This window comes from Phaseolus vulgaris, chromosome 8 (genome assembly GCF_000499845.2).
Source record: "Phaseolus vulgaris cultivar G19833 chromosome 8, P. vulgaris v2.0, whole genome shotgun sequence".
Taxonomy (NCBI): Eukaryota; Viridiplantae; Streptophyta; class Magnoliopsida; order Fabales; family Fabaceae; genus Phaseolus; species Phaseolus vulgaris.
This window is the reverse complement of record NC_023752.2, coordinates 2,857,072-2,881,804: the sequence shown is the minus strand read 5'-3', so window position 1 is coordinate 2,881,804 and position 24,733 is coordinate 2,857,072. Positions and strand designations below refer to the sequence as shown.

The following is a 24,733-nucleotide window of genomic DNA, read 5'->3' as shown; positions in this document are numbered from 1 at the left end:
ATAGAATACATATAATTGAAGAATTTTAAAGTTATAGTTAATTAGTAATTGTTTACAATTATGTATAATTATTTGTAATAATATTTAGTAATTAATTTTTTGGAACTTTTTTAGTAAGAAAAATTAACTTGTAAATTTTAAAATTCAATTAAGTGTCTCACCGTTTAAACAATTTGACAGAGACCATTTCAATTTGGCACTCTTCACTGAAGGTGTATAATTTTGTGATTAAAGGATAATAGTGTGGAATTCAACTAGATTTGAACTATATATCCCTAGATTAAAAAAGGGCAATTTATTTGTTATTATTTTTTAAAATAGTTTTTTAAAGAAATATTTGAAAAGCTTTTTATTTATTTTTTAATGTTCTCATTCTAAAAAGTAAATTATATATTATTCTTAAATAAGTTATTTAAAATATACCAACCTATAAGTTTAACTAATATTTCATATCTTTTTGTGAAAAGTCATTATTATTTGTTGTGCTTTTAAAATGAATACGTAGATAGTTTTAGTATTTAAATGGTTTGTTTTCATTTTTTAATTTGAAAATGTAATTAAGATAAAAATGGAGTTTGAGTTGTGTCTATCAACTAGTGAATATCTTTATACAATTCTTTTAAAATTTTAAAATCTAGTTAAGGGTAAGAAGGTATTTGAAATGTATATACCGAATGGGCCCTTTATATATTTATATAGAGGGTGTTTCTTCCTGCACCCCCACATTTTTCTTCCTGCACCCCCACAGTCTTGTGCAAAGACAAAATTGCCCTTTAAAATTTTTGAAATTACAACATTACCCTTGATGTTATAAAACCCTAAAAACTTAAAATGATGCTCATTTGTGCGTGGTGGCTGGCCGGCTTCTTCAACAGCAGAGGTCTTCTTCAGTGGCAATCTCTTGCAATAGCTTCTTCTTCCAAATCTCATCCATCTCACATTCATAAAGGTACATTCATGTGTTCCAGACTTTGGTATCCGTTTTTTTCATGGATTGTTGTTTCCGTAAATGTTATTTCACATTCCAAATCACAGAATCCGGTAAGTTTTCGAATTTAGGGATCCGGTAGTTTACCGGATTTGTGGATCCGTTAGTTTCCCGGATGTAAGGATCCGGTAGTATTCCGGATTTAGGAATTCGGTAGTGTTCCGGATTTAGGAATCCGGTAGTGTTTCAGATTTAGGTGAAGTTTAAGTAGAGTCACACCAAAGAAAAGAAGAAGCTGCTGCTGCAGGTTTTTCTGTTGGTTGATAAGCATATTGCTGATTCTGATTGTGGCCATTGCCATCACAGTTGGGATATTATACTATTAGAATTCAGAGCAGTAGTTGTAAATTCAAGTTTAGGCTGTGATTTTTATTATTACTATTTAATTTGTTTTATTTCTTTTGTGTTCTTTCATTGGGATTTCTCTTTTGATGGATTTTTGTTTCCACCACCACTTCGAGATACTGTTCTTGTATTTCTATTCTGGGTTTTCACCCACTTCACTTACACATTATATCTATAGTATATGTTGATATTCTATATTTTCAGTACCGAAAATCGTTAAACTTTTATTAATTAGATCTGGACCCACATGACACGATTGCTTACAATTTTTTGGATATATATTTTGTTTTGTCTTTGTAAAATTAAAATAAAATGTAAATTGGTAACGCTGATTTATAAGGTCTGATCAGTTTTAGGATGCATAGTTAATCTTACACTAATGGTTTTCATCTCCTTGGCTCAAAGAAGATTTTTTTGAACAATGACTAACACAATTCTGCACTATGTTTTAAAATCCAAACTTTAGTTAATCCGGTAGTGTTCCACATGCAAATTTCTGCAGGTTTATGAATATAAGTTGAATCTAACTTGAATGGTGTAATTGAACAGAAATGGTGAAGACTAGGGGAGGAGGTTCACAAGGTGATCGTCTACGTCCCACAGCTTCTGTTAGAAGAAGAAGAAGACATGTTAATGAAGATGAAGAACATGTTGAACATGAAGATGCAGAAAATGTTGATGTCGAACTTGAAGAAGCTGAACCCCAAATGGAGGTGGAGGATGAAGGCGCACCTGAAATAGAAGGTGAAGGTTATCCTGGAGGTCCACGGGATGGGACACTGTTGACAGGTTATGAAGACCATGTGGCCATGCAATTATGGAATGGTGTGGTAAGTAAATATGTTGTAATATGATACTTGTTCATTGTTAATTTGATATGACTTTCGTTCATTAAACTGTATATGATTTTGGTTGGTTAAATTAGGATCGAGGAGAGTTAAAATTGGTGTCTCATGGCCGAAAAATGAGTAAGATGGGTGCTCCTCATCCTCGGATACTACCTGCAGTGGAGTTGTCAGGTTTAGCTGCACTTATTGGGGCAAGCTATGACACGATAGACAAAGGACTGTTGTGTGCCTTTGTAGAAAGGTGGCACCCAGAGACAAATTCATTTCATTTGCCTGTAGGTGAGTTGACCATCACATTGGATGATGTGTCGAATTTGTTGCACCTCCCAATTATGGGGCAATTCTACACGTATCCGAGCTTGGATACAGCTACGGCAACCGATTTGCTTGTTGATTCACTTCGTGTAGATCGGGGAGTAGCAGCTGCTGAGACTCGTCATTGTCGGGGTGGACATGTGCGTCTAAGCTGGTTTAGGGAGATGTATGAGGACGCATGTACCAGGAGACAATGGACTGTTGCTGCACGGGCATATTTGCTCCACCTAGTAGGTTGCACCATCTTTGCAGATAAGAGTGCTACGTCGGTTAGTGTATCCTACTTGGGATTATTTGTAGATTTAAGGCACACCGGAGGATACTCGTGGGCAGCAGCTACTTTGACCCACATGTATGAGCAGTTGGGAGATGGTTCCTATGCAAATACTAGACAGTTAGCTGGGTATGTCACGTTATTTTCATCATGGATATATGAGCACTTTCCGAGTATTGGACACCGACAGCTTCGGGATGCCTATGTTGAGGATGAGCCGCGGTGTATGAAATATGTGGTCGGGAGTAGGTTGTCCACACTTGCCTCAGTTTGAATGCAATTAGATAGCCTCTGTGTTGGTGCTGTTCAATGGATGCCCTATGAAGAGCATAGAGCGGTGCGTCCTTTTGAGTGGATTTCATTATTTTCAGGGTACATTCGGTTGAGGGGTTGTAGGCAGATGCATTTGCCTGAACGTGTACTCAGACAGTTTGGATATATACAGTGTATCCCTAGTCACCCAACCACCGTTCATCATGGCGATCCATCCACATCTGATATCGACCATCGATGGTTAGATTATAATGCTAACCTCCTACAAGGTGTAGTATTAGCAGCTGATGTTGGAACCTGTATTCCTGCATATTTGGAGTGGTTCCGGTCTATATCACACCCATATATCATCCAGATGGCTGAGGATGATCGACCTCCGGTGAGTACCCATTATGGACGACGTCAGGGCGATATCTCTATCACTAACCACAACCTTCGGGTATGAATCAAATCTCAAAAACAAACCTTTCAGCTTCTCAAGGGCCCATACAAAGTTATGATGACGTTCTGATGCGAGTAACATAAATGCAGCACTGAAAGTCACTCCCGTTGAGGTTACACCAACAACTTCAAACAAGGGCATCCTATACCTATCTCAATATCACAATACAAAAACCAAAGTCAAACGCAACTTTTCTAACCCACTTTAGGAGCTCATCCCGAGTACGAAATATCTACAAAAGTTATCATAACAAATTATTTACTAATTAACAAACAACTTAAAAATACTTTACAAACTTAACTTTACCTCATTTGTAGTAAACGCATCTGTACATTCATATCCCTTCGATTTAGATAATGAATTCTCAATATCATCATCATCCCACACATTCACACCATCATATAATTGTTGTTCAAATTCTTCACTACTATCCATGCTTCTACGAATAAAAAAAATAAAACAAAGTTATTGCATTCCGGATCCATGAATCCATAAGTGAAAAAATCATTCCGGATCCAACAATCCATAACTCAAAAAGACTATTCCGGATTCAGGAATCCATAACACAAAAAAAACATAATGCAAAATACAATTCCGGATTCATAACTCCATAATGCAAGTAAAGCATTCCGGATTCATGAATCCATAACACAAAATACTGTACCGGATCAACCCATCCGTAATGAAATTTTAGCTTCCGGATTCACAAATCCGGAGAACAACATATTATTGCATTTTACTTCCGGAACACCCCCTCATCCGGAACACATTATTTCATTTATTCCGGATTCATGAATCCGGAAGGTATTACCGGAGTCCGATATCCGGTAATCCCGAAATTTCCATAACCACCGTGTTTCTTAAAAAAAACCTTTACTCTTACCTCTATAACCCAGACAACACTTCGGCAACGTTGTATACTCCTCCGCCTTGCTTCCAACAATTATGAAGAACCTCCACAACACTTGAAACCCAAGGATGAAGATGAGCAGTGAATGTGGAAGTGCTGAACGTTGCCCTTTTCAAATTTTTGCTCAAGGTTAATGTTGGAATATTGAAAATTGTGGGGGTGCAGGAAGAAAAATGTGGGGGTGCAGGAAGAACAAGCCTTCTATAGATTATAGAAGATGAATAATTTTTTTTTTAACATAAATTACATATTCATAACTTATAACTCATTATTATTAAAAGGAATTGTGTTTGGAAAAATTGGTTTATAAGTTAGCCACTAGCTAATAAAGCTTTTAACTTATAAGTTTAAAATTCATACACCATACACTATTAAATTATAACTGTTTGATAAACTTTATAATAAACTGGTTTAAAAATATAATATAACATAAAAAATATAACTATATAAGTTTTATTTATAAAAAAAATTATGATTTTGTAATATATATATATATATATATATGTTTTTTTTCTTTATCCTTTTCTATATGATAAGAGACTAACTAATTAAATTTGACTTCTTTTATTCTGTTGATTTGTGATTTGTACCTTTCTCAAACTAATTAATGTAGGTAAAATTTGTCTATCCAAATTACAAGTTAATTGCGTACAATAATTTCGTATAATAATTGCATTAACCAATTATGTCATAGGTTGATTATATCAATATGAGATTAAATTCTCCGACTCTCTTCTTTTGGAGTTAGTTTCACAAATCCAATTTTTTATACTATCACATTATTTCTAGGATGCCACATCAACAAAGCCAATCCCATGATTGTGGTGGACAATAAAACTCCAGTTTGAATAAATTGTTATGTTGGTAAGCGAGCATGTTTCTAATGTAGGTCTCCTTCTCACCAAGTGTGTCTAATGTAGGTCTATTTCTCACCAAGTGTTTCTAATGTAGGTCTCCTTCTCACCAACATATTTCCTAAGCTTTATCGAGACATCGAGACAACATACAAATAAGAAAGAGACAGTAATAGAAAAATCAACTTTCACTTAAGATAACCATATTGGATCAGAAATATTCAAAGATCATAACCTAAAGTGGTGTGCATACGTTGAATACACCCGATTTTTCATGTGTCTCAACTCAAGTTGGCAGTGGGACAACACCAAATATATCCGGATTTGCCTCAAGAATTTCAGGGAAAGGCTACGAACCTCTATCCAAGAGAAATTTTGAATAGACGTGACGTAACAATGCAAGGAGCACGCGTTCCACAAATCTTAGTTCAATGGAAGGAAGGGGACAATGATACTGCTACATGGGAGGATGTGGCTATCATCAAGGAGCAGTTTCCCGATTTCAACCTTGAGGACAAGGTTCTTTTGGCAGAAAGGAGCAATGTTAGGCCGGAAAATAAAGACAGCACTTGGAGGGTATATCAGAGAAGGAAATTTAAAAATAAAGGTTGAACGGGTTAGTTAGTTGTTGGGTTAGTTAGTTGAGGTGATGGGGTCTTTAAATAAAGACCAACCTGTTGTGGGAAAGGGGATCTCAATTGTTGTATGAAGTTGACAGGAATTAACCAGTGTGAAAAGGAGTTATTCTCCTTTGTAACCCTTTGGGTGTTCGATTCTGCACTGTAATGCATAAAGTAAGTAAGTCTCCAGAAGCGTGTCAAGCTCTTGGCTTGATGTCCCTGTAAGAGGGTTATCCATCGAATGAAAGAAAGTTTAAATAGGTAAAAATAAAAAAGTGAATACTTGTCTCCGGAAGAGATTTGTTTGTCTAACTTTTCTGTTAGACACATTTCAGTCACATGGTTACCGTCCATGAACAACTGGTTCAATTCATCCTTCACCTGGACATATGATCAAATAATCAAACCACATGCATGTATGGAGACTTTCTCTTTCCAAATTAAAAGCTAATTATTTAGTGATTCACTAATCATGAGATTATATCATCATCAAATTAATTGCGTACAATAATTGGTTAGCCAATTATGTCATGGGTTGATTATATCAGTATGAGATTAAATTCTCCCGATCTCTCCTCTTCACTCTATTCTCCAAAACCTTAATTCCTCTTCCACAATTTCAGAAACTTCATATTCTGAGAATTTGAATAACACTACCCCAAAACTTTTCTTTTGGGGTAGTTTCACTTGACGCGTATTCACAAATCCATTTTTTTATATTATCACATCATTTCTACGATGCCACATCAACAAAGTCAATCTCACTAATGTTGTGGACAATACAAATCCCAGCTTGAAGAAATTGTTATGTTGGTAAACGAGCGTGTTTCTAATGTAGGTCTCCTTGAAATCTACATATGTCCTCAGCTTTATCAAGACAACAAACAAATAAATCAACTTTCACTTAAGATAACCATATTAGATCAGAAATATTCAAAGATCATAACCTAAAGTGGTGGTGTGCATACCTTGAAGAGCTTTTTTCAATGTGTCATCGTTCTGCATAAAATAAGTAAGTCTCCATAAGCGTGTCAAGCTTCTGGACATCAAGTTGCTTGATATCTCCGTAAGAGGGTCCAACATCGGATGAAAGAAAGTTTAAAGAGGTAAAAACAAAAAAGAGAATATTGTTTCAAGAAGAGATTTGTTTGTCTAACTTTTCTATTAGACACATCTCAGCCACATGGTTACCGTCCATGAACAACTAGTTCAATTCATCCCTCACCTGGACATATGACAAATAATCAAGCCACACATGCATGTATGGAGATTTTTTCTTTCCAAATTACAAGTTAATTATGTAGTTCATAAGATTATATTATCATCAAATTAATTACGTACAATAATTGCGTTAACCAATTATGTCATGGGTTGATTATATCAGTATGAGATTAAATTCTCTCGCTCTCTCCTCTTCACTCTACTCTCCAAAACCTAATTCCTCTTTCACAATTTCAGAAACTTCAGACTTTGAATAACACCACTGCAAATATCTTCTTTTGGGTAATTTCATTAACGCGTATTCACAAATCCAATTTTTTTATACTATCAAATCATTTCTAGGATGCCACATCAACAAAGCCAATACAACTCCCAGCTTGAAGAAATTGTTATGTTGGTAAGCAAGCGTGTTTCTAATGTAGGTCTCCTTCGAATCTACATATGTCCTCAGCTTTATCAAGACAACAAACAAATAAATCAACTTTCACTTAAGATAACCATATTGGATCAGAAATATTCAAATATCATAACCTAAAGTGGTGGTGTGCATACCGTGGAAAGCTTATTCAATGTGTCATCTTTATGCATAAAATAAGTCTCCAAGAGTGTGTCAAGCTCCTGGACATCAAGTTAGTTTCTTGATGTCCCTGTAAGAGGGTCCAACATCGAATGAAAGAAATTTTAAAGATGTATTAACAGAAAAGTAAATACCTGTCTCCGAAAGAGATTTGTTTGTCTAACTTTTCTGTTAGACACATCTCACCTACATGGTTACCGTCCATGAACAACTGGTTCAATTCATCCCCTCACCTGCACATATGATCAAATAATGAAACCACACATGCATGTATGGAGACTTTCTCTTTCCAAATTACAAGCAAATTATGTAGTGATTCACTAATCATGAGATTATATCATCATCAAATTAATTAATTGCGTACAATAATTTTGTAAATAATTGCTTTAACCAATTATGCCATGGGTTGATTATATTAATATGACATTAAATTCTCCCGATCTCTCCTCTTCACTCTACTCTTCAAAACCCTAATTCCTCTTTCACAATTTCAGAAACTTCATATTCTGAGAATTTGAATAACACCACTGCAAATCTCTTCTTTTGGAGTATCTTTTGGGGCAGTTTCACTTGACGCGTATTCACAAATCCAATTTTTTATACTATCACATCATTTTTAGGATGCCACATCAACAAAGCCAATCCCACGAATGTTATGGACAATACAACTCCCAGCTTGAAGAGATTGTTTTGTTGGTAAGCGAGCGTGTTTCTAATGTAGGTCTCCTTCTCACCAACATATTTCCTCAGCTTTATCAAGACAACATACAAATAAGAAAGAGAGAGTAACAGAAAAATCAACTTTCACTTCTTTTTCAGGTAACTAGAAAATTATAAAAGCACGAAAATTTGTTACAAAAGATAACCATATTAGATCATAAATATTCAAAGATCATAACCTAAAGTGGTGTGCATACCGTGGAGAGCTTCTTCAATGTGTTATCGTTCTGCATAAAGTAAGTCTCGATAAGCGTGTCAAGCTCATAGACATCAAGTTGTTTGTTGTCCCTCTAAGAGGGACCAACATCATTAAGCCTATGAGCGCGACACAAAAAATCACCGAACCCTAGCAAATTAGGTTAAATACGGGACTAGAGTCACAATTCTAGTGTGCCAGATTCAGAGGAAAATATCATAAAATGAATTGTAACCCAATTGAGAGAATGGAAGGTGCTAGAAGTATGCGTGGTTAATTCTACCATTTGGGATTGAGAGTAATTTGCTCGAACTCTTATGTATTGAGGTGATATCTTATAATAAAATATTCAGTTCTTGATTGATTATTGGTATTGTTGTTTTACTTTTAATAATTTTTCGTGACAAATTGAGAATCTTAAAATTGATTGGAAAGTATTTTTGGGGTTCTGACCTAAACAACAATACTTAACATATTTGAGTGTTAGGAATAGACTTGAAATGTTAATTGTTATTAAATTGTTCTTATAATTATACGAGGGATAGTTAGGGAAGGATTTTAGATGCGAGAAACCGATATAAATGATTTTTATATGGATAACAATTTCAATCAAAGAACTTAATATTGACATGCTAATCAAAATACATAAAAGTGAGGGACAAAACCTAATCCTTATTTTTCCAACTTGAAGCAACCAATTTTTTGTCTGTTTTCTTATTGATCATCGCCAACACAACCACTTTCAACATAGTTTTAATTGTTTTGTTCTATATTTAGCGATTATTGTACTTGATAATTCACTGTTCCTTGTGGGATCAATATCCGTCCCTAGGGACAATTATTACTTCTGACAAAGCGGTTCACTTGCCGTAAAAAGTCATCAAGAGGTCACCTGAGTTGAGGAAGATGACCTCTTGGGCAATGATGATGGCCTTGACGTGCTCCAAGTTGATGGCGATGACTCTCTCACCGTCGAGAAGGATGGAAGGGGTGGAGAGGAATTTGTGGAGGTTATCGGTGGAGAGGCCAATGCGCCTATTGATGGCGTCCTTCCCGGTCTCTATCACCTATTCTTTCCCTGTCCCGTTGAGGAGGAGACATTCTCGTCAATCTAAAGGTATTTCTTATTGAACTAATGTCATTATCGTTTATTTGTTATGATCAATCAATACAGGTTGTATAAATTTTAATTGTTTAATTGTTAATGCTCCTCATTATTATTAGTCTTCTCATTTTCGTACAACAAGTGGAGGCGGAAGAGGAAGAAGATAGAGAAGCAGAATATCCCAAACCGCAAGGCATTCAGATTTTTGCACAGGTACAAAGTTATCTTGATGTCATTGTTGATGTGGGAGTCGATTAGGAGGATGAATGCGTTCCGAATACGACATTGTTGCGGAGAAGAGGAAATAGATTAGAAAATATATATTTTTTTAGGATTTATTACTGGAGTTTCTCATCTTATTTTTTTTCTTTTCATAATTATATTTCTCTTTATAACTGATTTTAAGAATGATATTATAGTTTTGTTTTAAAAACTGCTTCACCAAGCAACTTCTTTCTTCTTCCACTTTCATTATGCTTTTTTTTTACTTTTTTTTTTATTTCACGTTGTAATTCGATTTTTATTTTTCTTTTGAGAATCAAATAAATCATAATACTTAGCCATCTACTTTTTTTAATCTCAATAAGAATACACAAATAAGAAAATAATAAATAAAATTTGTAAACTTTAATGAAGATATTCATTAACAACAATTTTATTTCTTTTGAATAATACGCAAAAAGACATCCTGAATATCATCTTTATTTTTAGTTGGTATTCCCTTTAAAGAAGAATTTAATGTTTTTCTTATATATATATATATAATTTAGATACGAATAAACATAAATTTATATTTCATTTAAATAAATATAAATACATATATAATACTATACATATAATAATGTATTGGTCTATGCATATTATTTTGGTCTGATTAGTTTAAGAAGGTAAATACTTAAGGTGTCCCAAAACAAGAATAGACCCAATGATTTGTCAAGAAGCCCGAATGACTACCAAAATATATTAAAACATAAACAGTTAGAGATAATGCTCTTTCTAAAATAAAGGGATATATTAATAGAATATCTTGATGGTTGTTAACTCCTAAAGGACAAGCATTATAAAAGGATTTTGAGATCCTGAAATGCATACACTACTCACTATACTCATAATTATATGATCGTCAAAGTCTTGTCAACTGGTGGAATTCTTCTCACTGTGAATTCCAATCATTTCAAAGCAACCACAACAGAAAAGAAACACCAAGACCCCAATCAACCGACCACACTAGAACCCGATCCAGGTTTTCGTTAGTTTTTAATAACTGTAGCTTACATTTAAAAAAAAAATACAACTTTGACCTAATATTTAATTTCACATGTTTCTTTTTTAAGTAATTAATTTTCCTACAACATTTATGTTAGGTCTAAGAATCAATTAAATCAAAATAATTTTTTTTAATCAATTTGTGAATTTTCTAAATCTAGAAAAAACAAACACATTAAAAAAAATAGAGGCATAGAGAGTAGAGTACATTTTTGTTGGAACTGATTTGGGCAAGGTTTTTGGACCCAATACGTATAAACTCATAGTCACTCAAATTTATTGCATTTTCTCTCACATATCTCTCTCTCTCTGAAGCTGTGAATCCGTGTTCTGTATTCGAACTCAGCAATGAGTGCATCTGCAACTCCTTCGGCCGCACAAATCCTCTCTCTCTTCCGCTCCATCCTACGCGTCGCTCGAGATTTCCCTGATTACAACATTAGGGAATACACCATTCGACGCACCATCGATGCCTTTCGGCAAAACGCCTCTCTCTCAGACCCCTCTTCAATTTCCTCCGCCTATTCCCACGGCAAGTCTCAGCTCGCCGTCGTCAAACGACAGACCGTCGTGTACTCTCTCTACGCGCCTCCTCTCCGCAGCGTCATGGAACTCCAGCAAGTCCCTTTCTAGTAACGGTAATCTATAGCATCACAGGGTTTAGGTTTTATGCCTCTTTGTGACGCTAATTTGTTACTTGCTGTATTAATTGGTAATAACTTGTGTTGGTATTAATTCAGGTTCTGAGAACTAATCGGAGACTTGTGTTTCCCTTATCTGTAAGGAAGTGAAGGTCTTGTTCAGGTCTCAACCTAGAACTGCTATTTAATTTCCTGCAGTCATTTTTTAGGGCAACTTTATGCATATTTTTTAAAACTTGAGTGGTGCTTTCTTATAATAAAAGGAAAACCGTTTTCTAGGGTTTAGAAGGGATGATTTAGTTGGTTTACTGAAAATTTTATAATTTTTTGTTTGATGGTGATATCAATTTGGTTAAGCGCTTATTAGCATTGCAATGTCTTCTTTTGCTTAAATATAAGCTATATGATTTCTGCATGTTCCTCCTTTTGGGATTTCACGAATCTGGGCAAAATGGTAGTGTCAAGGAATGGTCGAAAGAATAGACAATGGATTTTCAAGTTCAAAACATTGTTAAAATATTTTAGACATGAATTTAGATGCAACCTTATGTTCAATTTTTAGACACAGTCACCAAGCAGAGGATTGATGAAACCATTGCTGAGCGGTGATAATTTTAGAATTACGGTGAACTTCACTTCCATTGAATTGTATAACAAGTAATCAACGGCTTCAAAGAGACAGCATCTATCCTCCAAAATTGTGCACAATGCATAAAGGAGGACCTTAGAAAAACGAAACCGTGTTTGGTGCTAACTACATGGCATGTGTTTGTAAAGACACGCTCATGAAAAATATAATAGAAGATAGTCAAATTCGTAGGTCGTTCTGATTCTTCCAATTTGTTTTGTTTTCTTTCACAACCTCGAGTTCCGATTTTTGAAGACAATATGATAAGAAGAATATTGTTTCCTTTTCATTTACTTAATTTTTTATCCCGTCACTAGGATCTATTATTTTCTCTATTTTTTTCTCCTTTCTCTCAATTCACTTCAAAATGGGGTGCTTTAAATTTATCGTGTTATGGGGGTTCATGAATACACATCAAAATGTCTCACGACGTACTAATCAGTCACACGATATTTCTTCATAAAATCATTCTTCAATTTAACTCTGGTTGGACATTTAAGCTTTCTCTTGTTATTTTTCTGGCCGTTTTATATCTTTTTCTCAAGACCAGTGTTGAACCCTACATTTAATTACACGAGTCAGATAAGAAATCGTGGTTTGCTTAACAATCATCCTTTCTGTGTATAAATTTTTTGGGTGGGTTAACTGATTAGCTCACTGACATCGGCATTCAGGTATATGATGCAAATAATGAATAAGATACGAACCAAAGCATATCATTGATAAAGCCATCCATCATAAAATTATGGGTTTTCTTCAATGAGCCATTTAACCATATTTCTGGCAATTTCTGGCCTACTGTCACAAGCTACATATAACCTTTGCTAATCCTTTTCCTTGTCTACAGTCAATACGCTACTAAATTCAAATCATTGATTATCAATTGCATAATAGTTTAAGAAAGAGAGAAAATACAGTGAAAGACTAAGATTTTTACTGTGGAGAATATGATGCTGTAGAGGCAGCAGATAATTCCGGTTCTCAAAATTTCGTGCTAGTTGAAAAGTTTTCTCCCTTAGTTGAGCAACTAAGGGCCACATGAGATTTCTATCATAGACGATGACATCATACATAAGTTAAACACTCCAACTTATTAGAGGCAAGTATATTGGCAGAGCTTCTCCACGTACTTCTTATTTTAGCTCTTTTTTTCGAATTTTTCTCCGTAAAAAATCGTCCAAACAAATGCTTAATAGTATATTTTTCAAATCCGCCAAATGGAGGAATGGCCTAACATTATTCACTATTATCCTTTTATTCTCATTGTACCAAAATAGTGCAGTGCATGTTGGGAGATGTGTAGAGTTGATAGCATGTCTTTTGTTTCACAGCTGCTTGAAGTCAATCAGTAGGAAAGTAACACGTCTCCTACTACCAACGTGAGAAAACAAGTGACACTGCTTCAAATAGTGTTGGTAAGGGCTGATAAACCGAATGCAGCAAACAACAATTGAAGTTGAACATTTCAAGTCCATTACAGAACCAGCGAGACACACAAATGAACTCCACCAATCTGAAATCCAATTAAAAAAACTCCTAGATTACAATTAAACAACAAATAGAGCGAAAATTCAGTCTTACATGATCCATGCCATGGCCCTTCACGTCAAAATTTTCACACCTTTACTATTCTTCTTCACACCACTTTTGTTTTCCATCTTAAGTGGTTTAGGAGCAGAGAACAGGAGCTTTTCTTGGTGCGCATGAAGCTGCTCTTTCACTGCATTTCTTCCCTCATTTTCCAGAACCCTTCTACTGCTGCTCCTCTCACCATCATCACTGCTTCGCGATGATCCTCCACTCTCCACCACCAACACTTCCTCCTCGTCATCAGCACCCTGATACGAATTTACACCATCATCTTCTATCGCACCACTCACATTATCCAAAACCTCTCCTTGCTCATCACTGGATGAACAACTTCCATCGGAAAATCTTACACTCTTACAATAAACATCACTAACATTAGCAAACCTCACACTCTTCTTCACTCCAGGTTGAACTCCTTGCTTACGAAGGAAGACGCCATTTTTGTTTGGAGACACCTCACTACTTCCACCAATCAAAACATTGGTCACCCCATCATCATGAGCACCGTTCTCAGACTCAGAATCTTCTTCATCATTAACAGAAACCTTGCACAATCTACTAAGCTTCTCAACCCTGTCCCTCAAATTATGCAACAGCTTCCTCCTTTCGTCATCACCTGCATTTCTCGGTGTTTGAACTCTCTTACCAGACCTCACAGGCCTTTCTGCTCTAACACAAAGCACGTGTTTTCTCAAAGCAACCTCTTCAATTGAGTCCAAAAACCGAACCAAATCTCTGCTGATTGACCTTTTCCCTTCTACAATCATCGGATCGCAACCCTAGAATCAAAATTGAAACTTTTAAGGTTTTGTTGGGGTTAAAGAGGTTATTAGGCTAAAGAGCACAAGTACAGATCTCAGAAAAGTGTGCTAGAAAGAACATACAGATTGCACACCAACAAAATCTTAACATTCCTAAAGGAATTCAAACTCATTTCCTTCACGGATAGGATTCTGATCCTTACCCATTTAACCAACTTTATCAGTTTTTTTCTACTCTTTTTTATTAAAAAATAATAAATTTGAAAAGAAAATTCCCATGATTGGATTACCTCAATGGAATCGAGTTCGAGGAGCAAGTTCATGGCTTTGAGAGAAAGAGCAGCGAAATCGACGTGGTCATGGTTGGAACAAGAGGATTTGAGAGCGTTGAAGGTGGATTTGATGGAAGCAAGGTGTTTGAGTTGGGTTAGGGTTCTTGATCTGCGAACAAGGAAGGAGCGAAAATGGGTTTGGATGACGCTGGCCGCGGTGTGGCGGAGGGAATGGTGGGTGTAGTGGTTGAGAGAGAACTCGAGGGATTCGATGCGGTGAAGGAGAGATGAGATGGCGGAATGGGTTTCGTGTTGGTGTTGAAGGTGGTGGTTTTGGGTGGCGAGGTTGTGGCGAGTGTAAGATTTGGTGTAGTTTTGTTGGGAGGGAAGAATAGGGTGAGGTTGGGGTTGAGAGAGGAGTGATGCAATGGGGTGTAGAAGGTGGTGTTGGGGTGGTGGGGGTGTGCAACAGGTGTTAGGAGGGTTGTGGTAACAGCAGCATTGGGTAGTGATGGTGGTGATGGTGGGAGGAGGAGGAGGAGGAGGAGTTTGGTGGTGGTGGTGGTGGTGGCAGTGGCAGTGAGAGGCCATTCATTCAGCGTCTAGGAGGACCAGCAACACTTCGAGGGAAGAAGGGTTTTGGTCTTGTTCGTGAGTACTTGGCCAGTTCAAAGGGTATTTAAGACACTGTAATGAATTCGTTTACCATTTCTAAAGTTCTCCTCTAATCAGATATGTATTTTCTTTAGTAAAATAATTCATGATCAAACATATTTTCATTATTTAATTTATCTTGTAAACTTTAATTTTGATTTTTTTATATTTTTTATTATTACATATATTATATTTATTATATTTAATAATCCTCGGGGATTTAAACAATTGAAATTAATGTTTGTTTAGTTTAATGTTGAGGAAAATAATAATAGAAAGAAAAAAGAATTACGTGAGAATGATCACATGTATGACATAAATAAATTGTGAATCTCAGGATAAAAAAAGTTAATATAGGTTATTAGAATCTCCGATAAATTAAATATATTTTAATAATTTTTAAAAATAACGAACATGACAACAAGGCTAATATAAGTTATTAAATTTTTTAATAAATTAAATATGTTTTAATAATTTTTAAAAATAACGAATATAACAACGAAGATAAATATTGGGACAGGTAAATATGTACCTACTTATTTCATATAACACTTAATTTAAAAATTCAAAAATTATACATATTTATACTCAAACTTAATATTTCCTATCAAAATTAGAAAAAAATTTGGAAAATACCACGGAGATGAGTTGATTTGCAATCCCTACTTACTAGATAATTTGAAAATAAAACATAATTACTAGATAGAGTTAAGTAAAATATTCAATCTATGCTTATTCTCATTGAAAAACTGTTAGTTATTTTTTTTCATCAGAGTTTGTTAAATGAAATTAGGTTCAGTAAGAAAAGAAAAGAGAGAGAATATAAGATAATTTTTTTATATTCTTACTAAGACAAATAACCTATCTATATATGTACAAAATATAATTAAATATAATTCTTTATATAAAAAATATTAAAACATTAAATATATAAACTACCTAAATATTTTAAAAATTGAAAATTATTTTAAACTAGGAAAAAATATTAGTTAAACCTACAGTTTCAACTTAATTTTGAATGAGCTGAGTGTATGTAAAGGGATTCAGACAAATGTGTTGGTAATGATAGAAAATTCCTATATTGTGAAAACACAATTCTTAAAAAAAAAAGAGAGAGAGATGTGTGGGGTATGTAGAAGTATTATTAAGATGTTGTGATGATGATGGTGGCAAAGTTGGTGTCTAAAGTGTTTAGGAATGTTGTCGTGTGACATAATCGAGAAAAAAAAATAGAAATTATAAAGTAGTTTTTTACTTAATATAATTCATAAATTTGGACTAATAATAACAATAATTTTATTGAAAGACTCTATTATTGTTTCTCTTGTTAAATTTGGACCCATTTAAAACCCTCAAAATAAAAAATAAACGAGTTATTGAAATGAAAATGGCCTGAAAAGGGATTATTTTAATTTCATTAATAGTCTTCAATTTGACTCCTACTAATGGAGTTGTTCTAACTTAAGCTTATCCAATTCAAGCCTAAATAGAGTAGGGCAAAGGTATTAAAAAGATGAAAAAAAATTCTATACATTTTTTCACATATCTTATTGACAGTTTATTTTAATTTTTGATAATGTTGATTTTAAAAAGATTTAAGATCAAAGCAATAGTGATTGAAAATGATATTTTAAAAGTGAGATCAGAAAATTTGTTTTTATTTGGACAATAAAGTGAAAGTATTTTTGAACTGTAAATTGAGTTTTATACCCAAAACCATTTCTTTAAGAAAATCGGTATGGAGAGATATGGTGAAGTAAAATGGATTCATTTTTCATGTTCCAAGAAAGCAGCTCAGTGTTGTGAGCATGCAAGATTACATGTTCTTGCAGAGACGCTGTGTTGCATCTCAAGTTCTCATCTGCTAAAACAATCTAAAAGTGTATATACTCACCCAAGTTCATATCTAAACTAAAAATTGAGTAATGGATATTCTATTCGAATTCAGAATGGAGGTGCCAAAATAAGCTATATTCCTAAATATAAGGGGCGAATTCAACTGGCATAGGACTGTGTATGATGAAATGCTTTCTTCAGCATAGAAGCATGCTTTTGTCCAGTAAGATGGTAATTATAGACTGTCTCACTATTACACACCACGTTACATATAGCACAAATCTTAACTGCTTCGGCTGCTGCCCCACCATCAAGAACCTTCTTTTTCTTTTTTTCCAAGTCTTCAACAGTTTCAACTTTTTTTCTCTTAATATTGTTCACACTGGTTGATTTGCTCTTGTCGTATGGTAACTGGGGTCCTATTACAGGATTAGAAGACCCAGATGGTTGAACTTGGGTTGGGTTCAATGATTCTCTTAGTTTTTCCAAGTTCCTCTTGTGCTTCTTTCCTAATTTATGTTGGTCCAGCACTTCCTTGCCGGTGCATTCTATCTTGCAAACTTCACAATATGCAGGTTGCACAACCTTAGTTTTAGCTTTCTTCTGTTTTTTATTCAGTATTCCATTGCCATGAAGTTGAGCTGCATTATTTGCCCACCACATGGAGATAGGATCTACCATACCCAACTGTTCCGAGCCATTGGATGGTATAGAGATGCCCTGCACGGTTGCATGTATTTATGTATTTATTTCCAAATCTAGATAATAACAGTGCAATTGAAAAAATAAATGGAGAATCAAGAATTGCATACAGCCAATAAACAAACTTCAACATACTATTCAAATCCTTAACCGTGCAATCTCAAAAACAATAATACAATGAAAACCCAGAGTCACTCAAGGAATTTTTTTAACATAGCCTTCATCAATTGCCTTTTTGGGGTCCCCATGTGATTTGTGCAGAGTATTTGACAATGACTAATCTCCCCACAAAAACCTGACTATTTTTCGGGAAAACCTAACCTATCGTCTTAGCAGAGTCTCCCCTCCTAGCTATTTGAACCAACATGTTGTAGTTAAGCACTTATTTACAAAACTGGTTTCAAATACACGATGAATGTAGAGGAAATTACCGAGACTACAATTATAAAAGATAATACACAATGAATTTTTACCATAATATTCCTAATAGCATAGGCTGAATGACTTCATCAATGTCATGAGTTACTACTCCTATCCAAGTAGTAAGCAAAACTTGTTCACTTTCATTTTCACTTTCTTTACCTTTTAGATTATTCAGGTCAATTTTCAATGGAAAACTAAAAATGGCACGGTCAATGACACAAAGGCAATGAACTACCAAACAAAGTTCATAGTAACTTGAAACCTATAGACAACTTAAATAAATTCAAAATCATAATCCACTCAATTTCAGAAATATATAATAGAATAAATTTTTACACTCCTTCATTTAAATTTGTTATAAATTGATATCTAGATAACAGACAATGTCTACTTGATTCATGTGAAACCCAAACAATCGCATAACATAATGTTGAGGTCATAAAACTTTCACTACCCAGATATAGAGGATGTGTATTAGATTAGTAAGAGTATGCTCTACTAAGAGGAACATATAATCATGAATGGATCAGAAGATTAGGTTTACGTAAAACAATGTTGACTACCTATATGTTAATTCCTCTCATACTCATCCATGATTCTATATATGTCCAAAGTCATTTCAGTACTGAAATACAAAACCATTGTATAATCTGCAATGTAGCTATAGTAAATAGTGTAATTTTAAAAATACATGAACTTCTAATCTAATTGAATAAAAATATGAAGCTATACTAAGCATGTCTAAGCATCCAGATGACCAACTCTATGAATTCAAAATATTAACAACAATTTGTTTTCCTACTTTGAATCAAAGAAGAAGAAAACTTGAGGTAAAAAAAGAATAGGAAGTAAAAATTTGGGAAGCTCCTTTCAGTTGGAATATGTATCCACAGATTTCTACATGGATTTGACCTGTCTCCGAACAAAAGAAGAGAAAAAACCCAGTCATACATCACTGGTAGACCCTACGAGCAAAGCAAACCAATAATCACTAACAACAAATCAAGTTCCTACAACACTTCAACTAACTGCCACTAGACAAGAACATGATCATTTTTATTTTTATTTTCAACTACTTCATTAAACTAATTGGAATGTACACCAGCAAAGCTTTAAAATACTGTCAGTCACAACAATTTCAGTGGCAACAGCAAGGACACAGGGTTCTCCACGATAGTAGCCCAGATTTGACTACAATTTCCCACAATATCAAGGATCTCAACAAGACTAGCACCGTGACTGTAATTTAAAACCTTGCTTACAGCAGATCAATAATTGTCAACCAACATCATAAGTACATCTCTACCCTCTACACTTGCAACCAGAAAACACCATAAACCAGTCACAAATACAAAAGGAATCAAACTCATGCATACACATTATCCAAATCCACCTTTTCCTCCAAAAGAATCAAAACTTAAGACAAAAAATTAGAAAGAAACCAGCACTTACAGGTGCATAGACAGCTGGGTTAGAACCAAATTGCCTAACAGCCTCTCTGGCAGCCCAGTTCTGGTCCACATAGTATCCAGAAGAAGGCACAAATGAGTTGGAATCAGCCCCAACAAGGTTCTGAGGATAGATCAAATTGGGAATGGGAACAGATTCATGATCCGAATACATGATAGGGTTCAACGGCGGGTGGGAATCAACCCCAGGAGGGTTGAGGGGAAGAGAAGAAGAGGGATTAGGGTTTTGGGGATAAGAGGGGTAATGGGTAATCTGAGATGATGGAGGAGCATAGGAGGAGGAAGGTTGGGGGAAAGAAAGGAGTGGGGTTTCAGTTTGCAGCGAATCAGCCCAATTTCCGTATTCCATGACTATGCCTTTTTGAGTGGCATGGAGATAAAGAAATTAAGGATGATGAAGACGATGACCAAGAAGATGCGAAGAAAGAGAAAACTTTATATGGCACAAGACAATTATACTTAATCATCTAATTAGATTACACTAATTTCAAAAAAATTACTTGTATACAAAACTCACAAATTACTTGTTATTTCTCAACAAATTAATCTTCTAATTGTTTTTTTTTCTTTTTCTAAAACACTTTTAATTAGTTAATAGTTTTTTCTCCAAAATTAATACTAATAACAATTTTTTATTCACAATTAACGAAAACTCATGAGTTTGGGCATTTATATTTTTATTTCATTAAAATATATAATTTTATTATTTTATAAGTAATTAATTAGAAATAAAAAAGTAATATAATTTAAATAACATATATTTAACTTTATAAAAATAGTATAAAAATATTATGCAGTAATTACTTTTAAAAATAAAAATAATTTCATTATTTTAAAATAAAAATTATTCATTTTATTAATTAAGAAATGAATTTTTTGTATTAAGAAGGAAAATTTTCCAATTAAAAGATAACATAAAAAAAGTTACCACATTTTTATTACATTAAAAAATATATAATTTTATTATTTTTAAAAGTAATTAATTAAAAATATATAATCCTTATTACATTAAAAAATATATAATTTTGTAAAAATAATATTAAAAATTTATTACATTCTCAAATCTATTATGTATTCTGATCATAAATCTTTCATTAAAATTATTACATGTCCTTTTTATTACATTTCCTCAAACCTAGGTATTATCATCCCTACATTCTCTAATAATTTTTAATAAAAACATTTCTATTTACCAATTTTTCAATACAAGCTTTCTATTTATTGATTCCTTACTCATACTCTAAATTATTAAGACACTAATAATAGAAGCAAAATAAATACCTGAAATACTATTATTTTTAAAGTTACCTTGTCAAAAAATATAAAAAATTCCTATCTTTAAAGTTCTCAAACTAACAAAAACTTCAATACACAATTTATTATTCTATTATTCAATTTGATTGTACTGAATCTGATTAAAAAAAACTAACTATTTAGTTCAATTGATCCACATAATTGATTACATTTAATGCGTACCAAATGCTATATAACCCTTCCAAGAATAAATTCACTTAACATTAAGAATTTGGCGGATTGGATGAAATTTCAACTATCATAATTCACAACAACAACAAAAAACTTTGAGCTTAAGAGCTGTGCTTCAAATGTTCTGCATACAAAGGCATCTACAACATCCTTTACAGGAAATTTGAAACTTTCTCAAAGTGAATTGTAACTTCAACCACATTAAAATTTATATGAATTTTGATACACTCTAATATTCCTTATAGAGAGGCCCTTCTTGAAACCCTCAAATATTACTCTCAAGATTACATAATTTTTCACTTTATGACATTAAAAGAAGATTAATCAAACAAAACAAGTTTCTGAGGTACATTCATAACAGACTTGAGTAAAGCAACATAGAAGAACATAAAGCCTCCTACTTCCCCACAATTAATACCTCATTTATGTCAACTATTATGAGGAGATAAGGAAGAAAAGGAAAACTAAAAAATAATAAAGAATCAAACTGACTGCCTCAATACTTGACTGGTATTGCAGTATACTTGATTAATGATCTAATTTATGCCATAGAAGGCATGTCTTTGAGCCATGGATCCAGTGGCTTACCAATTGAGTAAACTATAAAGCCAATCTCACGTAGCTTATCAGCATCCACAACGTTTCTGCCATCAAAAACAAATGCTGGTTTTTGCATGTTGTCAAATATCTTCTGGTAATCAAGAGTCTTGAACTCATCCCACTCGGTTAGAATGCAAAGACCATGTGCATCCTTTGTTGCTTCATAGGCATCCCAAACCACACTGACTTTCTTCACAGTAGTTGGACTTGTGGGCTGCAGGTGGATAGGATGATCCCAATCAAACTTGTTCATTGATAGATCCCTCTGGATTTGGTCCTCAGTTACTTGTGGATCATATATGCTCAGGTTGGCCTTATCGCCAAGTAGCCCCTGGCATACATCAATGGCAGGGGTCTCCCTCGTATCACCAGTGTCTTTCTTGAAGGCAAATCCAAGAATAGCAATCTTTTTGTTTGAAACAGTGTTGAACATTGATGAAACTACACGGTTCACAAAACGGTTCTTCTGATAGTCATTGATCTTGATAACTTGTTTCCAATACTCGGCCACCTCTGGAAGGCCATTGCACTCACAGATGTAAACAAGGTTCAAGATATCCTTCTGGAAGCATGATCCACCAAAACCAACACTAGCATTGAGGAACTTGGGTCCAATCCTTGAGTCCGTACCAACAGAATAGGACACTTGCTGAACATTTGCCCCGGTAGCCTCACAAAGTGCTGACATGGCATTAACAGATGAAATCCTTTGGGCCAAGAAAGCATTGGCAGCAAGCTTAGACAGTTCTGCAGACCAGAGATTTGTGGTGAGTATTCTTTCTTCGGGAACCCATTGAGAATAAACACTCTTCAAAGCTTGAATAGCTTTTTGGCCCTCTGGGGTCTCCCTGCCTCCAATAAGAACACGATCTGGTTTAAAGAGATCTTGGATTGCAGTTCCCTCAGCAAGGAATTCTGGGTTTGATAGAATCTGGAATTTGATTCCCTTGCTGTTGTGGGTTAGAATCTTCTCTATGGCCTCAGCAGTTTTGACTGGGACTGTGGATTTCTCTACCACAATCTTGTCAGACTTTGAGACATCAGCAATCATGCGAGCCGCGCTCTCCCAATATGTCAAATCTGCTGCTTTGCCAGCTCCAAGACCCTGAGTTTTAGTTGGGGTGTTGACAGAGACAAACACTATGTCAGCCTCAAAGACATGCTTTTCAACATCAGTGCTGAAGAAGAGGTTCTTGCCACGGCATTGCTTCACAACACCATCAAGACCAGGTTCATAGATAGGAAGCTGGTCACTGTTCCAGGCTGCAATACGGGATTTAGAGATATCCACAACAGCCACTTCAATGGATGGGCACTTAACTGCAATGACTGCCATTGTAGGACCACCGACATATCCAGCACCAATGCAGCAAATCTTCACCATTTTGCTTTTCTAAATAACCTAACGAAATCAGGTTTTAAACAGAACAGTAAGAACACAAGCTTGCAACATAAGTCACTTAGATGCCTTATACAACTATCACTTTGCATAATAGTATTAACACAATATAATATAGACATGATCAGATTCTATATATTGCAACTATTATCATCTAGGTAAACAAGGAAACAGGTCATCATAGCTGCTTATGTCCTTATGAGTTCAAAAATAAGACAATAAATCACTCTAGGTTCCGTCCTTTTGAGAAATCATATCAAGCACCACCCTTTTGTTCTACCTAGATTTTAGGATCTAAGACCCGGCCAATCATTGCTAACAGAACTGCATGTTTCTATTGTTCGAACAGTTCCTAACATCTTGGAATCAATACCATGTAAAAATTCTATATCAGAAAACAGTAAATCTGATTAAAAGAGAGTCGAAGGTCTATCTAACAGATGAAAATGACCCCACTTATGAAGCAGGAACCAACATACGAGCTTATATGAAACCAGATCTAGCACACACATGCAAACGCATGTGATTTGGTGACAAATTTTCAGTATGACTACAACTTAACAACTAAGACCAAAGCAGATCTAGCACCAAGAGCAGAATCATGAACTAAATGCACGAGATTTCATTGCCAAAATGCCACTATTCCCAACAGATCCACAGTCAATTTTGCTTCAAAACAAGCTGACAGCAAAAGCCAGCCCACCAACAAAATCCACAACAGAATCGAAATTTTACAACATGACAACAAAAAGAAAGTGAAAATTGCCACAGATCCGTCTCACTTTCACACAAACCAGAACAAAACCCATAAATCATAGAAAAAAATATCAGCAAACAAGCAAAACACGACAACACAAACAAAACATAACTTTTAAACCATGAATGTGTGATCGAAGAAAAAAAAACATATGACATGGAGGAAGCAAAAACAGGAAATGAGAGTGTCGGAAACATACCTTTGGAGAAGAAAGATGAATCCCTTTGACTAAGGGAGAGAAAAAGAAGAAAATTATGTTATGCAGAAGAAGAGCGTGACCAAGATTATATATACGCAACGAAAATCTACCTCCCCAACCTGTTATTACCAAAATGGACACCGTTAAGGTCGGTGTCAAAAATCTTTCTATTCTTGTAATTAAATATTCATATAATATCACTTCATTCATTTAAAAATAATTCCTTTTTTAATTATTAGTTTTCAAAATAATTTAAAAAAAATTAAAAACAAAATCACCTATTTAATAAATGGAAAGCGTCTCCATCTTAAAACAAATATCAATCTACTTATTTTTAAAATAAACAGAAATATTCAATATAAA

At 34.5% G+C, this 24,733-nt stretch overlaps 6 protein-coding genes across 6 annotated transcripts; 3 read left to right on the top strand and 3 right to left on the bottom strand.

Moving 5' to 3' along the window:
* The first annotated feature begins 825 nt into the window (after positions 1 to 825).
* Positions 826 to 10,153, top strand: LOC137823874 (protein MAIN-LIKE 2-like). The gene is made up of 4 exons (XM_068629182.1): positions 826 to 949; positions 1,883 to 2,163; positions 2,259 to 9,700; positions 9,808 to 10,153. The coding sequence occupies exons 1-3, from the start codon at positions 832 to 834 to the stop codon at positions 3,042 to 3,044; spliced, it is 1,185 nt and encodes a 394-aa protein (XP_068485283.1). The 5' UTR covers positions 826 to 831; the 3' UTR covers positions 3,045 to 9,700; positions 9,808 to 10,153.
* LOC137823525 (uncharacterized) lies at positions 3,045 to 3,488 on the top strand. Its single transcript, XM_068628711.1, has one exon. The coding sequence runs from the start codon at positions 3,045 to 3,047 to the stop codon at positions 3,486 to 3,488; it is 444 nt and encodes a 147-aa protein (XP_068484812.1).
* A 1,051-nt stretch (positions 10,154 to 11,204) lies between the features above and the next one.
* LOC137824035 (uncharacterized) lies at positions 11,205 to 11,883 on the top strand. The gene is made up of 2 exons (XM_068629457.1): positions 11,205 to 11,592; positions 11,695 to 11,883. Exon 1 carries the CDS (start codon positions 11,303 to 11,305, stop codon positions 11,585 to 11,587), a length of 285 nt encoding a protein of 94 aa, XP_068485558.1. The 5' UTR covers positions 11,205 to 11,302; the 3' UTR covers positions 11,588 to 11,592; positions 11,695 to 11,883.
* A 1,775-nt stretch (positions 11,884 to 13,658) lies between these two features.
* Positions 13,659 to 15,608, bottom strand: LOC137824033 (BAG family molecular chaperone regulator 8, chloroplastic). Its single transcript, XM_068629456.1, has 2 exons — positions 14,865 to 15,608; positions 13,659 to 14,592 (listed from the first exon to the last, which is right to left on the bottom strand). The coding sequence occupies exons 1-2, from the start codon at positions 15,435 to 15,437 to the stop codon at positions 13,825 to 13,827; spliced, it is 1,341 nt and encodes a 446-aa protein (XP_068485557.1). The 5' UTR covers positions 15,438 to 15,608; the 3' UTR covers positions 13,659 to 13,824.
* A 1,644-nt stretch (positions 15,609 to 17,252) lies between these two features.
* Positions 17,253 to 20,386, bottom strand: LOC137825864 (uncharacterized). The gene is made up of 2 exons (XM_068631657.1): positions 19,914 to 20,386; positions 17,253 to 18,056 (listed from the first exon to the last, which is right to left on the bottom strand). The coding sequence occupies exons 1-2, from the start codon at positions 20,277 to 20,279 to the stop codon at positions 17,496 to 17,498; spliced, it is 927 nt and encodes a 308-aa protein (XP_068487758.1). The 5' UTR covers positions 20,280 to 20,386; the 3' UTR covers positions 17,253 to 17,495.
* A 1,313-nt stretch (positions 20,387 to 21,699) lies between these two features.
* LOC137823873 (UDP-glucose 6-dehydrogenase 1) lies at positions 21,700 to 24,505 on the bottom strand. Its single transcript, XM_068629181.1, has 2 exons — positions 24,371 to 24,505; positions 21,700 to 23,417 (listed from the first exon to the last, which is right to left on the bottom strand). The coding sequence occupies exon 2, from the start codon at positions 23,397 to 23,399 to the stop codon at positions 21,957 to 21,959; it is 1,443 nt and encodes a 480-aa protein (XP_068485282.1). The 5' UTR covers positions 23,400 to 23,417; positions 24,371 to 24,505; the 3' UTR covers positions 21,700 to 21,956.
* Between the last annotated feature and the right edge of the window lie 228 nt (positions 24,506 to 24,733).

Excerpts from the sequence above, each read along its gene's own strand:
- LOC137823874 (XM_068629182.1), top strand. The coding sequence starts at position 832 with ATGATGCTCATTTGTGCGTGGTGGCTGGCCGGCTTCTTCAACAGCAGA. Across the intron at positions 950-1,882 it reads TCCATCTCACATTCATAAAG|AAATGGTGAAGACTAGGGGA; the intron begins GTACATTCATGT and ends GTAATTGAACAG. Across the intron at positions 2,164-2,258 it reads TGCAATTATGGAATGGTGTG|GATCGAGGAGAGTTAAAATT; the intron begins GTAAGTAAATAT and ends TGGTTAAATTAG.
- LOC137823525 (XM_068628711.1), top strand. The coding sequence starts at position 3,045 with ATGCAATTAGATAGCCTCTGTGTTGGTGCTGTTCAATGGATGCCCTAT.
- LOC137824035 (XM_068629457.1), top strand. The coding sequence starts at position 11,303 with ATGAGTGCATCTGCAACTCCTTCGGCCGCACAAATCCTCTCTCTCTTC.
- LOC137824033 (XM_068629456.1), bottom strand. The coding sequence starts at position 15,437 with ATGGCCTCTCACTGCCACTGCCACCACCACCACCACCACCAAACTCCT. Across the intron at positions 14,593-14,864 it reads TCGAACTCGATTCCATTGAG|GGTTGCGATCCGATGATTGT; the intron begins GTAATCCAATCA and ends TTTTGATTCTAG.
- LOC137825864 (XM_068631657.1), bottom strand. The coding sequence starts at position 20,279 with ATGGAATACGGAAATTGGGCTGATTCGCTGCAAACTGAAACCCCACTC. Across the intron at positions 18,057-19,913 it reads ACCCAGCTGTCTATGCACCT|GGCATCTCTATACCATCCAA; the intron begins GTAAGTGCTGGT and ends GCAACCGTGCAG.
- LOC137823873 (XM_068629181.1), bottom strand. The coding sequence starts at position 23,399 with ATGGTGAAGATTTGCTGCATTGGTGCTGGATATGTCGGTGGTCCTACA.